This window comes from Falco punctatus, assembly GCF_963210335.1.
Source record: "Falco punctatus genome assembly, chromosome: 3".
NCBI classification, from domain to species: Eukaryota; Metazoa; Chordata; class Aves; order Falconiformes; family Falconidae; genus Falco; species Falco punctatus.
This window is the reverse complement of record NC_137582.1, coordinates 67636830-67651345: the sequence shown is the minus strand read 5'-3', so window position 1 is coordinate 67651345 and position 14516 is coordinate 67636830. Positions and strand designations below refer to the sequence as shown.

General features: G+C 37.6%; 1 protein-coding gene across 9 annotated transcripts in view; it reads left to right on the top strand.

Annotated features, from left to right (window-relative positions):
- The window catches only part of NETO1 (neuropilin and tolloid like 1), a 308983-nt gene that overhangs the window by 92823 nt on the left and 201644 nt on the right, over positions 1 to 14516 (top strand). For all 9 annotated transcript variants that reach the window (XR_013927178.1, XM_080381154.1, XM_080381160.1 and 6 more), the window contains 2 exons: positions 10463 to 10576; positions 12928 to 13486. Coding sequence is in view for 8 of the 9 variants with exons in the window: in XM_080381154.1 (XP_080237280.1) it covers positions 10463 to 10576; positions 12928 to 13486 (673 nt within the window). In the remaining variant the exon portion in view is untranslated. The remainder of the gene's footprint in view (positions 1 to 10462; positions 10577 to 12927; positions 13487 to 14516) is intronic.

Sequence of the window (14516 nt, the reverse complement as noted above, 5' to 3'; positions counted from 1 at the left end):
AAATTTATTAAGGGCTAAATTGTGCTTTGAGATATGTATACACAGCCTGTTCATAAATAGTAGAAGCTGCATCTGTATTTTTAATGGTGTAAATTGACTTTAAAGATTTAAAGGTGATGCAAACTGTACTTTCTGTGCCATGTCAGTTGTCTGTAAGTGCTGCCTTATGCCTCAGACCAGAGCTGGCTGTCAGGAGTCAGCTAGAGCAGATGTCCGGTGTGCGCACTGGCGAGACACAGCTCATAGAATGTAAACTGCAATGTCTTTCAGCAGCGTGTGGGAATAATTAGATCATCTGCATGGAAGAGAAGGAATGTCAGACCTCATTCAGGGAGATGTACATCAGGGAACAGACACCTGTGTCTCTGCTCGGGGGCAAAGAAAGAGGAAAAAAGCTATTTTGTTCACCTAGAGATGAGAAAGAAACAAAATAGAAAATGAAATTTATGTTGTGGCCATGTGCATCAGAAAAAGTGACAAAGTAAAATTCCTGCATTTACTGTTGCTGTGGGAATGACCAGGAGGTGTCATGATCTGTAGCTCCCCAAATTCCTCTCCTTAGTGTGGAGTTAAGTTGTTGAGATTGTGAGTCTTCCCTTACACAAGGCTCTGTAAACTGGAAGTGGTTTGGTTTTTTTGTGAAAACAGGCTACTTAGCCTGAGGAATGTTTTCTTTCTGTGTGAATCTGTTCAGTGTTCATTCTTGTTATAGAGCTGTTTCCTGGGGTCTTGACATTTGTGTAGAGCAGAGAAGTCTTAAAGAAATTTTTTACATTATTATTTTCATACAGTTTGATCAGTGTGGTCCAATTACATTTGAAATATGTCTCTCTTTTGTTGGTGTCTAAAGGTGGTCTTACAAGTTTCCAAAGCTCTAGCAGTGATGTTTTGTAGAGCAGCAGTACTATAAATATGTCTGAAGGAAAGGCATACAATGACAGAGGTTGTTAAATTTCCAGTGCCAGAAAACCCGTAATGATTCTCACATCATGAAAATAGTAGAGCTCTAAGTAACACTTAAAAACCAATTAATTTTTAATAGCTGATAATTTAGAGTGATGATCTGATATTTTGTGATCAGCATTATCAGCTATTCCAACTGTCATTATGGGCTTTGTCTGCTTATGTCCTTACCTTTTTAATCCTTAATATGTCTTCTAAACATATATATATATATATATATATATATATATAAAAAAATCATATTTTGTGTATGGTAGTCACTTGTATAACAGATTTTAAATATCCAATATATAAATTTAAGAATCATAAAAAGAAAAACAAGAAAGCTGATATCATCAAAAAGTGTCTGTTGATCTAGTAAGAAGTCTTGAAAAATGAGTCTTTTGTTTCACCCACTGACTAACTGTTCATTTCATTTTCCATGACTGTGAGAGTGATCTCCAGCCTGATTAATGACAGACATGCTACACCTACAGCTTCTTCAAAGAGCTGCTCCTGAGCAGACACACCTACACTTTAACCAAAAAGCAGATTCGTAGAACCAAGGCATATGGGATAAGAGAAAATCCCTCTGTATGCACAGCAGGCAAGATATTCTTTCACCTCTGACTGCTATTTGGTAGCACTGCTTCCTTCTCCATCCCTGCATCAGAAACCCCAGACCTGAAAAATATCATTCCTTTTCTTATTTTGTTCTCCTTTTCAGCTCTAAGTGTTTTTAAAGCCCTGTCACACATGGTTTTCCTATAGCAGCATAAGTTCTATTGTTCTTATTTTCCTTTTATTGACAAAATATTTGGCTAGAAATCTAGGGCCATGTTTAAAATAGTGCACAGCTTTATGAAGTATCAACACTCAAGTCCTTGTTTACAGCCAGAATCCTTGAAGATGATCACACCAGCACAGGCAATTTTCTAATAGGGAAAATACTGCAGGTATGCAGTAGTAACAATGACTGTTATTGTTGTAATGCAAAGGGAACTACTGAGGAAGGGAACAACAAACCAATAAGTGCAACACGTGAAAAGATGGTTTCCCATTGCAAGGACTTAGTAGTGTAATAGGCTGCAGCTTTACTGGTTTTGCTCTGTGCTTCCACACTAACACTTAAAAAAGAAAACACTGGTGTTGCTTTCTTGCTGGTGAGCACTCATCTGTGATTTTCTTCCCCTCTGTGCTATTTGCAGCTACCTCTACTGAAAAGCCCTCACTGGCTAAGCATCTCAAAGACTCTCTGACCCTGAACAAAATAACAGTTTGTGGTGCATAGTATAAACTGAACACAGAATGGAGCTCTGAGCATGTGCTCCTGAGTTGCCATTCTCTGGTGAGTTCATATATCAAAAAACCCCCATGAAACCACATATAAGTGTTTTTTAAAGACTAGATTATTGATATGTATCTGGTATTAACTATCTGTAAAAGTTACATTTATCTTGAACAGAGCTGACTGAAGGTGGCTGAGAAAGAAAATTCAGTATTAATCACATTTCATTTTCAAGTTTCTAACAGATATATTTTAATAAGATTTTTTTTCATTAGTGTCAAATGAAAAAATAAGTAATTACTTAACAATATTAATAATTAAGATTACTTGCTTTTAACCATCTTCATAATTTTATAATTTTAATAAAGTGGAACAGTCTTTCAGCATGACTGAAGTACTTTTCCTCAGAGAAGCTGAGAAAAGAAGTCTTCCTCTGTTTCAAGGATGATCTATACTTCACGTACTCAAGAATTCTTATGCAAAGCATGATGAAATGAGCTGTCTTGAGTATATGAGGAGTAGGTGTGAAATGTCTAACAAGTGGAGCGGAAAATATTTCTCACATCTAACCATTGTTAAGATTTCAGAAATTTCCTGTTCACCCTCAGGAGAAAGCAAGATCTCTCCAAGAGGTCATGACAAGAAGGGGGGAAAAGAAAGAAGCCTAAAAATACCTAAAGTAGGGTAGGACATTCATCTAAGATTAGTGAGTCCTGGACTGAAATCCCTGTCTTGAAACAAGCTCAAAGGGTAAATCTACATGGTTCAATGAAGTATGACATAGACACCCAAGGTAGCTTGCTCAGAACACTTCACTCCCTAGAAGCAAAGAAGTTGCGCTAACCCTGCATGGTGCTTAGAAACAGTGCAAATGCACAGGGAGAGCACTGCACTGAAGTGGAACAGCCAGGCTTCACAGCAGGTCCATGATAAATCAGCTTTTGGCCTCACCTTGTAAAAATGTTTTGACTTGGCCGTGTCTGCATTTTATACCCAAAGTATCTTGTAATGTCCAGGAAAACAATGCCCAACAAACAAAGATATTATTATTATTATTATTAATGTCATAACATCACAACAGTATAATAATTATTAATAACACAGAGAATATTTAATTGCTATAGTGCTTTATAAATATTGTTATTTTATAGTATAAATGTGCATGCATTACTTGTGATTATTTTATTGTCTCAGTGGAAGCAAGTGGGGTTTTTTAGGTATAAAATAGAACTGCTTTTGTTTCACGTTACTTTGTAAACATGCCATATGGAAGAACTATAAATGTTCTTTATGTTTCTCTGCCTTAGAGCTGTTCAGGATTAAAAGAATTTACTATCATCTTGCATCAATAAATGAAAAAGTATAGATTATTTGTCCCATGTGCACCCCCAAAACCTTCCAATAGTAAGAAAATAAAGTCAATTCCATTGGCTCAATTTTTATGAGTTTTGAAAGCAGTAACTTTCAAATACTAAACTCAGGGTTTTTTTAATATTGTGATGGTAACCTTCTGGAAATATGATCATTATTGCAACCTCCTAAGTTGTACTAGGAACAAAATATATTTACATGCCAGATAACAGAAAAAAGGTTATTATTATAGGTTTTTTTAAAGTATGTTTCCTAAACCTGTAAAAGATTCTGGGATATCATGTCTATTTCTGTTAACTCACTTGCTTATATATCTTCTAGGATAAGTGCACCATCTTGTGTTGAGTATAAATACTTGTAAAGCAGAAGATGTTACATTATAATTAATTCAATAACTTCCGGTTTTTAACTTTATGTAAATAAAAATGTTTGCATATTAAGATACAAGATATCCCTACACATACCAAAAAATTCTTAAAAAGAAGATATTACCATTAAAAATAATGTAGAATGAAAGTGTTTAAAACTTTTTGTTTAATACATATTATTTTATATGAGCTATAATTTTACATCAAAACAATATATTGGTTCACATAAAAACTAGAAAAATAACCTTTATTAATATTCTTTAAAATGGTGATTTAATTTAAATTATAGTGTTTCCATGCTGCAAAAATCCAACAATTTATCAAAGACTTGAAGTTATTAAAATACATCAGATTGAATTATACATATAGTTCTAATTTGCTCGCTTGCATTATAATCATTATGAATTGTTCATTATGCTGAACAGGCTGTCTCACTTATTTCTTGACAGAGCTTGACTTCAGGCAGCTTTGGGACACAGGAGAAATAACATATCTGCATGTTCCTGACTTACTTTTAACCTAATTATGAAACCATCTTTTCAGGGAGTCAGAAGGGTTAAAGTTGGAAGGGACTCCAGGATATGATCTAGTCCAATCCTTCTGCTCAAAGCAGGGTCAGCTACAACAGGTTGCTCAGGGCTGTGCCCAGTTGGGTTGTGAATATCTTCAGTGACAGAGACTCCACAGCCTTTTTGGGAAACCAGCTCCTACACAGTGTTTGACCAGCTTCAAAGTAGAAGTTTGTTCTTGCATTCAAGAGGAATTTCCTGTATTTCATTCAGTGCTCATTGCTTCTTGACATATCACTAGGCACCACTAAGAGCCGGTTCTGTCTTCTTTACTCCCTCCCACCAGGTATTCATACACATTGATGAGAACCCCTCTGAGCTTTCCCTTCTCCAGGCTGAACAATCCCAACTCTCTCAGCCTCTCCTTAGGTCAGATGATCCAAGCAAGCCTTTAACAGACTTTTTGGCCTTTTTCTGGACTCACTCCAGTATGTCTTGCTGAGAAGGCAAGAATTGGACACAGCACCGCAGATGTGGCCTCACCAGTGCTGAGTAGAGAGGAAGGATCATGTCCCTCAACTGGCTGATGAGACTCTTTCTAATGCAGCCAAGAATACTGATGGTCTCCTTTGCCACAAGGGTACATTGCTAGCTTGTGGTCAACTTATTGTGTGCACCAGCACCTTTTCTGCTAACTTGCTTTCCAGATGGTCAGTCCCCAGCATACACTGGTACATGAGGTTATTCCTCCCCAGACACAGGACTTTGCATTTCTTTTTGTTGATCTGTTTGAAGTTCCTGTTTCTTCATCCTGCCAAGACCCATCTGCACAGCTGCCCAACCACTTGGTCCATCAATAAGTCCTCCCAGTTTTGCACTGCCTGTGAACTTGCTGAGGATACACTCTGTCCTATCATCCAATATATTAATGAAGAGGTTAAAGAGTATTGGCCTCAGTACTGACCCCTAGGGTATATCACTAGTGAATGCCCTCCAGCTTGACTTCATGCTATTTAACAGAACTTCTTGAGCTTGGCAGTTCAGCTAGTTTCAGCCCGACTCATTGTCTGTATCTAGCCCATATCCACCAGTTTATTTATGAGGCTGCTACGGGAAACAGGGTTTAAAGTAAAGAAACATAACATCTACTGCTCTCTCCTCACTCACCAAGATAGTAATCCAATTGTAGAAGGCTGTCATGTTGGTCAAGCATAGTCTCCCTTTCATAAGTCCATGCAGACAACACTCTTCTTGTCCTACATATGTTTGGAAATGATTTTCAGGATTATTTCCTCTGTCACCTTTTGAGGGATCAAGGTGAGGCTGACTGACCCTTAGATCTCAGGATTCTCCTTGCTTTTCTTTAAGATGGGGGGACATTTAGCTTTCTTCCAGTCCTCAGAAACCTCCCCTAATCATCATGACCTTTCAGAGATAATCGTGAGTAGCCTTGCAATGACGTGAGACAACTACTTGGGGTATTGTATCAGGGCTCATGTCTGTCTGTCGTGTTTGTTTAAATATTCCCTAACCTGTTCCTCTTCCACTGAGGGTAAGTCTTCCCTGCTCTAGTCTTTCTCTCTCATCTCAAGTGCTTGGAACTCCAAAAGGCAAATCCCACCAAAAAAAAGATGGAGAAGAAGGCATTCAGTAGCTCAGCCTTTTCCATGTCCTTTGTCACAAAGTCCCCTGCCTCAGTCAGCCTCACACTCACATTTTCCCCCACCTTACTTTGGCAGCTGACAAACCTGTAGAAGTCCTTTTTGTTGCCCTTGACAGCCCTCACCAGATTCAACTCTAAGTGGGCTTCAGCTTTCCTGAGTGTATCACTGCATCTTTGGTCAGTGCCCCTGTATTTTTGCTGGAGTCATCTGAACTTTCTATGTGTCTTGTTTACGTTTGAGCTTAGTCAGGAGCTCACTGTTCATTTGTGCAGGCTATCTGCTTCACTTGATTTTCTGCTTATTCAGATAGACAGATATAGAGCTTAGAGAAAGCAACTTACAGAATTAACCAATTCTTCTGCAACCCTTATCTTTCTCGGACCACCCCCCATGCCATTCTTGCAAGCAGACTCCTCAACAGTGAAATTTTGCTCTCCTGAGGCCCAGAGTTGTGATCCTGCTTTTTGCTTTATTCCCTCTTTACAGCATCCTGAACTCCACCATCTCATGATCACTGCAGCCAGGGCTGTACCTGACATTCACATCCCTGACTCATTTTTCCTTGTTTATAAAATTATGAGGCCCAGCAGAGCTCCCCTCATCAGCTCCTTGATTATCTGTATCAGGAAATTATCATTAGTTCATTCTGGAAACCTCCTGGATTGCTTGTGCCCTGTGTGTTGCCCTTCACAGATATCAGATGGTTAAATGAGGTGGTGAAACCCCCCTATAAGGACCAGAGCCTGCGAACATGAGGCTTCTTCCAGCTGCCTGAAGAAGGCTTCATCTACTTCTACTCCTTGATCAGGTAGTCTGTAGCAGACAGACAGGAACTACAATATCGATAGCTGTCAGCCAACACTGGGCTGCCCACTAATCCTAACTCAAAAACTCTCGTTTGGCTCCTTGCTCCATCCAAGGCAGAGCTCTGAACATTCCTGCTGCTCTCTCATATAAAGGACATTTGTGTAGTCTTAGGGAAGACCACAGACTGACAACACAGGTCTTCTGCTGGGTGGGGTGGAGAGATCTGTGCTGCTCTATCTAGTTGAAGCTAAGGATAGCAGTAGCTTCCTTTTGTGAAAACATCCACAGCCTTTCCTCAGGTTAAAATGTTAATGTATTGAGGCATTGTCACAGATGACATTTAAAAATTAAGCTATCAAGCGCTGCTGTCACATACCTTTTCTGCTTGATTCCATGCCCACCTGGGTAACAAGTTCAGGGAAGCATCAGGACCAGATCCACCTTGCTGTAAAAGAATCCTGTTTACTACCAATTAATTTAACTTTTTTTAAATTAGTAGAATGTCCTAGATGCAGCATCCCAAGATATGCCTTTTCAAGGGCAAAAAACCTAATTCCTCCAATGTGCAATGGGACTGACAAGTTTTCGGCTTCCCTCAATGCTTTCATTCATTCCAGCTAAAAGCCCTCATTAGAATGGGAAAAATATATTGATTTCTTGTCCAGCTTAATCGCTCCAGGTTCAAGGGACCACAGGGAGGACTTGACTATACTAATTTTATAAACATGAACAAGATGAGGCTGTTTGTCATTAGGTTTAGGAATCTTACATTTGGGGTTTTCTCATGCTAAGTTTGCTGTTCTTAATCTGAAATTGCTCTGCCTTGCTATTCATGTAAGTTTTGATGTTTTTTCACATACATCTCCTTCCTCCATAGTTTAACAGCACAATTTAGAGAAACTTAGATTTTCTTTTTTCTTCCTTTTTCTTGCCTTTCATTTCCAGAACTCCCTGCCATCACTTTGCATAATAATCCCTTCTTATATCTGCAGAAAATGTCTTTTGTACTGCTCGATTTTTTTCTGTTATTTCTGAAACATTTCCTAATATTTTTCATTTGCTATAAAATATCTTGTCATTCCTTTCCGTGCAGAATGTCTTAAGTGTCATCTGTTTCTGCTATGCAGTTCTCTCTTTCTTCCTCTTCCTTTCACTTCCTTTACTACCTTCCTCTAGTTCTCCTTTTTGACTTCTGTCACTATACTTCTGAATTCCTTTACTTCTGCCTTGCACAACTGTCCTTCCCTCCCTTAAATTGTTCTCTTTTGGGGGTTGTTTTTCCACTATTAATCCTTTCTTTGCTGTTGTGTTCAGGGTTAAATCAGACTGGTTTTAAAGTGGCAAGAGCAAGTCATAGACATCTAGGAGGTTCTGCCTGCTCAGACACAGCAGTCTGTCATCAACAGTTTACTTCTAAAGCCTTTCATGGCACTCTGCATGTTTTCTGGTTTTTTGGTGGTTTTGTTCAGGTTTTTTTCTTCTTCTTTATGGCTTTATTAGCATAAACTTTCCTAATCTCGCACTTCTTTTTTTTCCCCTTGTTCTCCTGTCACTCCCTGTGCTTTCTCCATTTGTCATTTGGGTCTTCTTTTCTTCTGCACTTTCTAATTATTATCATGTATTTTGAATGTGTGGCTGCCTAGATCTTCGTAGGTGACCCTTTCATAAATTTTCTCCCTCTCTGTTTCACATTTTTCTTCAGAGCAGGCAGTGAGACTCTTTCTGTGTGTTGGAAAGACCCAGTTCCAAAAGCTGCTCACCTTGCCAGAAACAGATTGTAGCTAGCATGTGAAAGGGTGATAGTGCCTCTAATGGGCTCCCTATATGATGTGTCACATCATGATGTGACACAGTATCCTCCGGGCTCAGCCCTCACTGTCCCCAGATGACAGCAACAGATAGATAAGGACTGTCCTAAAACACCCTCCCTTGCTACTACGCATGTGTGCTGTTCTGTTCTTTCTGTCCAGTTTAAAGTAAAATCCTCCCTGTAACAAATTTAACACCTGACCGGGGTCGCTGCAGCTTAGGAGATGGCATACCAGATCTTTCCAAAGATTGAACAGTGGGCAGAACCAGTGTGGCTGAACAGTCTTCTGAGTTGGCTGAAAGACACAGTATATGTATACTGTTATATCCAAGTTGATGGTTGCATATTTGGGTGTGTGTAAAACTTTTGATGACATTTATTATTTGTTTAACAGACCATAACTGCTCTGAAGAAGCCGTTGTAGTCAGTTATGGATATCTGAACTTAAGTGTTTATTGAGAAGTGGATTTCTTAACATGATATATGGGGTCATTAAGTCTTACTATATAAATCCTTTGTACTGTTCTTAGCAAAACACTGCAACAAATTTCTCCTCTGAGCCAGTCTCTGTGCTATGCATATATGTTGTCACAGGAACTACTTTTAAAGTTGCAGAGGAGAAAATAGCCGTGAAGCATCAAATTCAAAGCATCAATAATGTGAGCGTCATAACTCCTTTCTGATTAGTTAAAGGTCTTTCTTTAAGATTTATTTTTTACCTTTCCCTTAAAAATAATTATAATAATGCTTTTGGGTTGTTCGAGCTAAAAAAGTACACAAAGAGTTCAGGTTTAACTGTTTTAACACTGATAAAAGTTTGTAGCTCTTTTTCTAAATGGACAAAGATCTGGTTTGGTTTTAATAATGGAATTATGAGGAGTAATTTATCTTTACTATGTTATATAATTTTGGAGTAGTAACTTTACAACCCTAACACGTAATGATCTCCCAACACCTGAGTAAGTAGCACAGTTTAGCAATGTGTATAGTTCCTTCTGATGGCTTCCAAGCTGCTTTTTTACAGTAATAAGATAAGGCCTTCAGTAAAGCCTTCATCCCGCAGCTTTAATCTGCATGATTCTCCTAGATCATGGGTTTCAGAGACACTGAAGACTTGCTTTTTTTAATCGTCACACTTGTGATCAAAGGGGCACTTCTTTACTGTAGTCTTTCTTGTGAACATAAGGTTCTAAAAATAATTTTATACTCTGTGTATAAATGTTCAGTCACTGTTGACATGGGCACTAAAGTACATATCTTCTTTGAGTCACAGGAGTTTTCTTATAAAATTGGAGTTTCAACGATAAACTTTAAAGTATTTCCCATACACTGGATCTGGCTGGGATACAGTTAATTTTTTTCATAGCAGCCCATAGGGTACTGTGTTTTGGATCTGCGGCTAAAACATGTAATAACACATCAATGACCCCCAGCCAGTGTATGGGGGGCTAACCCATTACAGCCATGAGAATCAGACTTTGGGAGAGTCCATCTTTCTTAGAAAGAACTGAAAATCTCTTGCCACAGAATAATAGACAGTGTGTGACTTGAGTGCTCTCAATGCTACATGTTAAATATACTCAAGGAACCTGTGTTGTATAGCTTTTTCCTTTTACAGGTTACATGATCACTCCTAGATGTGTGTGTTGCAGAAAGCTACATGATTTACTACTTAATGCCAGTTTTTTCTCTCTTGTTTTTAGCCCCTTGTGAAGCCAACACATTCTTTTGCCACAGTAATATGTGTATTAACAATACATTGGTCTGCAACGGACTCCAGAATTGTGTGTATCCTTGGGATGAAAACCACTGCAAAGGTAATGTGTACAACTGAAAATGTCAAGTCATTTAGACTGCATGTGATACAGAATATTATCTGTAGTTTATTCTTAAATATGTGCCAGATGGGTCAAAGCTTAGAAAAAGTAATTAACGGAGAGCATACATCAAGTAACAGAAAAAATGAAGAGACATGAAAATACTGATGGATTTTACTTTCAGTGTTTGCATTTGTTTTGCTTGGTGTTGATCTGTGTTGGTTATGTCCTTCTGGCTGGTTATGTCTTACTGGCTAGCTCTGTGATCACTTGGTCTCTGTTTCCTGTACAATCTAAATTGTAATTGGAAGTCGTATTTTGGTACTTTTGTCATAGTTACCTTTGTCGTGGAGTAACATATGGGTAGCAGGTGTCTTTCAGCTGCATGCAATGTCCATAAGAGCCCAGGTAGACTAAAAAGCCCAGGTGAAGTGGAATTGATGCTGTAGGAAAACAACTAAATTACCTATAATCAAGTGAAATTGAAGAGCAAGGAACAAATAGGAAATCAGGCATAATGTCTAGTTTGTAGGTAAGGACTAATGTTCCCAACCAGGTGCTGACAATGGTTTCTAAATATTGCTCTGTGTTTCTGGAAAAAAAAAAAAATCAACATCTGTGTTGTCTTCAGGGAAAAGAACGTAAGTAACTTACATCGTAGGCTCGGGAGAGTGCTTCCCCCCACCCCCGTTAATGCAGATTTTTTCCTGGAAACATAGGATATGCCAAATTTAGTAACCAATCAAGAAAAAAAATCAGAATGAGGTGGATTAGCAGTCAACCCATAAGTCTGCTGAAGCCTGTAAAATCCTGACAAGCAGTGCAATAGGATAAAACACAAATGAAAACTTACTACAAGAGAACAGAGCAAAACTGTGGCATGGCATAATATTCTTCAAAGAAACTAAACATATGATTGGGAAATAATTATCTGTTCTCTACTTCTTCAGCACAGAGAAAACCAGAAAACTTACCTCATTCTTTACTCATTCTTTAATTTCCAGAATGATTTTCATCTTTCATTTGCCAAGTACTTTACTATTGGGTGTTGTGCATTTATCCTCTCTTGTTTTTCTGACTAGAAGGAGTTTTGCTGATTCTAGCAAAAGGTTTTTTTTGCTGCTGTATTGCTTTTTCTAACTCTGCTACTTCCCCAGAGTCTGTGTCAGTCAGAGAAACCCCAGGTGAATCTACAAGAGTAGGCAATGGGGAGTACTGAAAATTTAATCTTTGGTATCTAGATTATAGAGATGGATGTTATTGTTTTGGTGCCAATAACTTTCATTTCAAAGGCTTTTTATTAAGCCCTTTGATATGTTTTAGGTTGCCAGGAAAAATTACACGAAACTGGGTGTTGAAACTTAATTATAGTTGTCAAGTCTTGCTATGCCTGTGAGAGACTGATGTGAGTGCTTTCAGCTTGCATTTCCACAAGGTTCAGTCACCATCTCATGTGTCTGCAGCCAGCTGAAAGCAAATCACAGAGAAATAAATACAGCAATAGGACAAAACTGGTTTTCTTTTTATTATTTTACTGTATATTTTCTGTTTTTCTTAATTCAAATGCTGAATTTTCTGGCTAACTTCCTACAAGACCCTAAGTAAAGGATAGTGGGTAGGATCAGCTTCTGGATTTTTATGGGTATTTAGAAAAGTTGTGGTAATGAATAGGTCAGGAACAAAAGGAATAACTTGCACACATCTTTTTTTCCTTTCTAAAGCCTCAGTTTGAATAACTTTTCTATTTTCTCCTGACTTAGATTTTTCATTGAACACTGTCAACAGTCCCAGGCAGCTCATAAATATTAGGACTTCACTGAAGTTCCCAATACTGAGGAGAATTTCTTTTTAAATCCTGTAAAGTCTTGCTCTTTCACTGGTCCTAATATCCTAGTTGCATGTATTTACTGGAAAAGACAGAAAATAATGAAGAGAACATCTGTAACAGTCTTAGGGGCTTTAGCAGGCAAATAGAGTTCAGAGGTGACACTAAAGCCATCTGCTTGTTATGTTGGTTGCTTTTTCTAAAAAATGCAAATAATTCTTTGATCTCATGAAGCTTGTAATATAACCTGAATATATCACTTTCCAAATGAATAGGTACACAGAAGACCTGTGTGTTGCTTACTTGGCTTTCAGGAATACTGGATTTCTTCCTTTTTTCTTTCTGTCAGTGAAATTGATTAAGTGAACTCATAGACAAGGCTCAGCTTTGCAGTAATCTGTGAACCGATCATGGTCGGGTTTATTCTTGAACTGCAATTAATGTTGTTTTTTTGGTGTTTGTTTTTTTTGTGTGTGTGGTTTTTTTTTGTTTGTTTTTGTTTTTGTTTTTTTCTCCTGTCACACAGAAAAAAGAAAAGCTAACCTATTGGACCAACTTACCAATACCAGTGGGACTATAATTGGGGTGACTTCTTGCATTGTGATCATCCTCATTGTTATCTCTGTTATAGTACAGATAAAGCAGCCTCGTAAAAAATTTGTCCAAAGGAAAACAGACTTTGATCAAACTGTGTTCCAGGAGGTGTTTGAGCCTCCTCATTATGAGTTATGCACCCTCAGAGGGACAGGGACTACAGCTGACCTTGCTGACATTGCAGATGACTTTGAAAATTATCATAAACTGCGGAGATCATCTTCAAAATGCATTCATGACCATCACTGTGGATCACAAGTGTCTAGCATTAAGGGCAGCCGTAGTAACCTCAGCACAAGAGATGCTTCTGTCTTGACAGAAATACAACCCCAGCCTGTAAAACCACTCATTCAGCCCATGAACAGGAGAAATATCCTTGTCATGAAGCATAGCTACTCACAAGATGCTGCAGATGCGTGTGAGATAGACGAAATTGAAGAGGTACCAACCACAAGCCACAGGCTGTCCAGACATGATAAAGCTGTTCAGCGGTCAGTATCAATAGATTTTTGATGAAGACTATTGTGTAAGGACCTGATTGCCCAAACATATTCACTCTTTATTCAGTAAAGACACATTTTCTTTCTTCTTTATTTATTGTTTAAATTTCTGTTTCCTGATAGCACATACCATTATATTATCTCTCTCTTCCTGTCTCTCTTTCTCTCATCTCTGCTTCTGTTTCCTGAGGGATCTTGTATCTCAGTCTTACCTTTCTACTATATATATATTTTTTTCTTTTACTATTTTACACATACCCACATGCATACACATATAGGTCAACAGAGAAAAGGTACAAATTTTAAAAACCAAAGATTTTATGTGAATCTAGTTTTTGAAAGAATCACATACATGTGGTTTCCTTGCAACTGAGGTGGCCTTGAGTATCATCTACTGTTGGTCTAGCACCTCTAAATCAACACATTAATAAATATAAAATACATGTATCCATTTTGATGCATGGCATAATAATGAGAAACACAATCCTGGGGTAAGAAAACTACTTTTCTCATGAAACATTATATTTTATTTAATGAATGACAATATTTGAAAAACTTTACTGTATCTGTTTCATTATTAAACACAGCATCTTGGCTATTATTAACACATCTATATATATGTATCTCAATTAGAACATAAGATAGCATAGTGAATAGAGATTACCCATATATTTACATAGAAAAATGCAGTTAAAAGGAATCTTTCTAATCAATAAAAAAGGAGTCAAGCATGATATTTTTAATAAAAGAGCTATTTCTACTGTATATCACACTTTGAATGACTGTAAATATGAATGATTAAAAGTTTACAAGTAAAAGAAAAAGCAAAAACATTTATGAAAATTTATTTAAAGAAGAACACAGAAACTTTAAATATATATTTGTTTCCTCTCTCATGTGTTATTTATGCACTCCTTGTGACTGTTTACATACCCTCCACATTTTCTTTACACATTAAGACATTGCTGTCTCTTAAAAAATAAGTTATTTGTTTATTTTAATCTAATTGCATGCCAGTGTA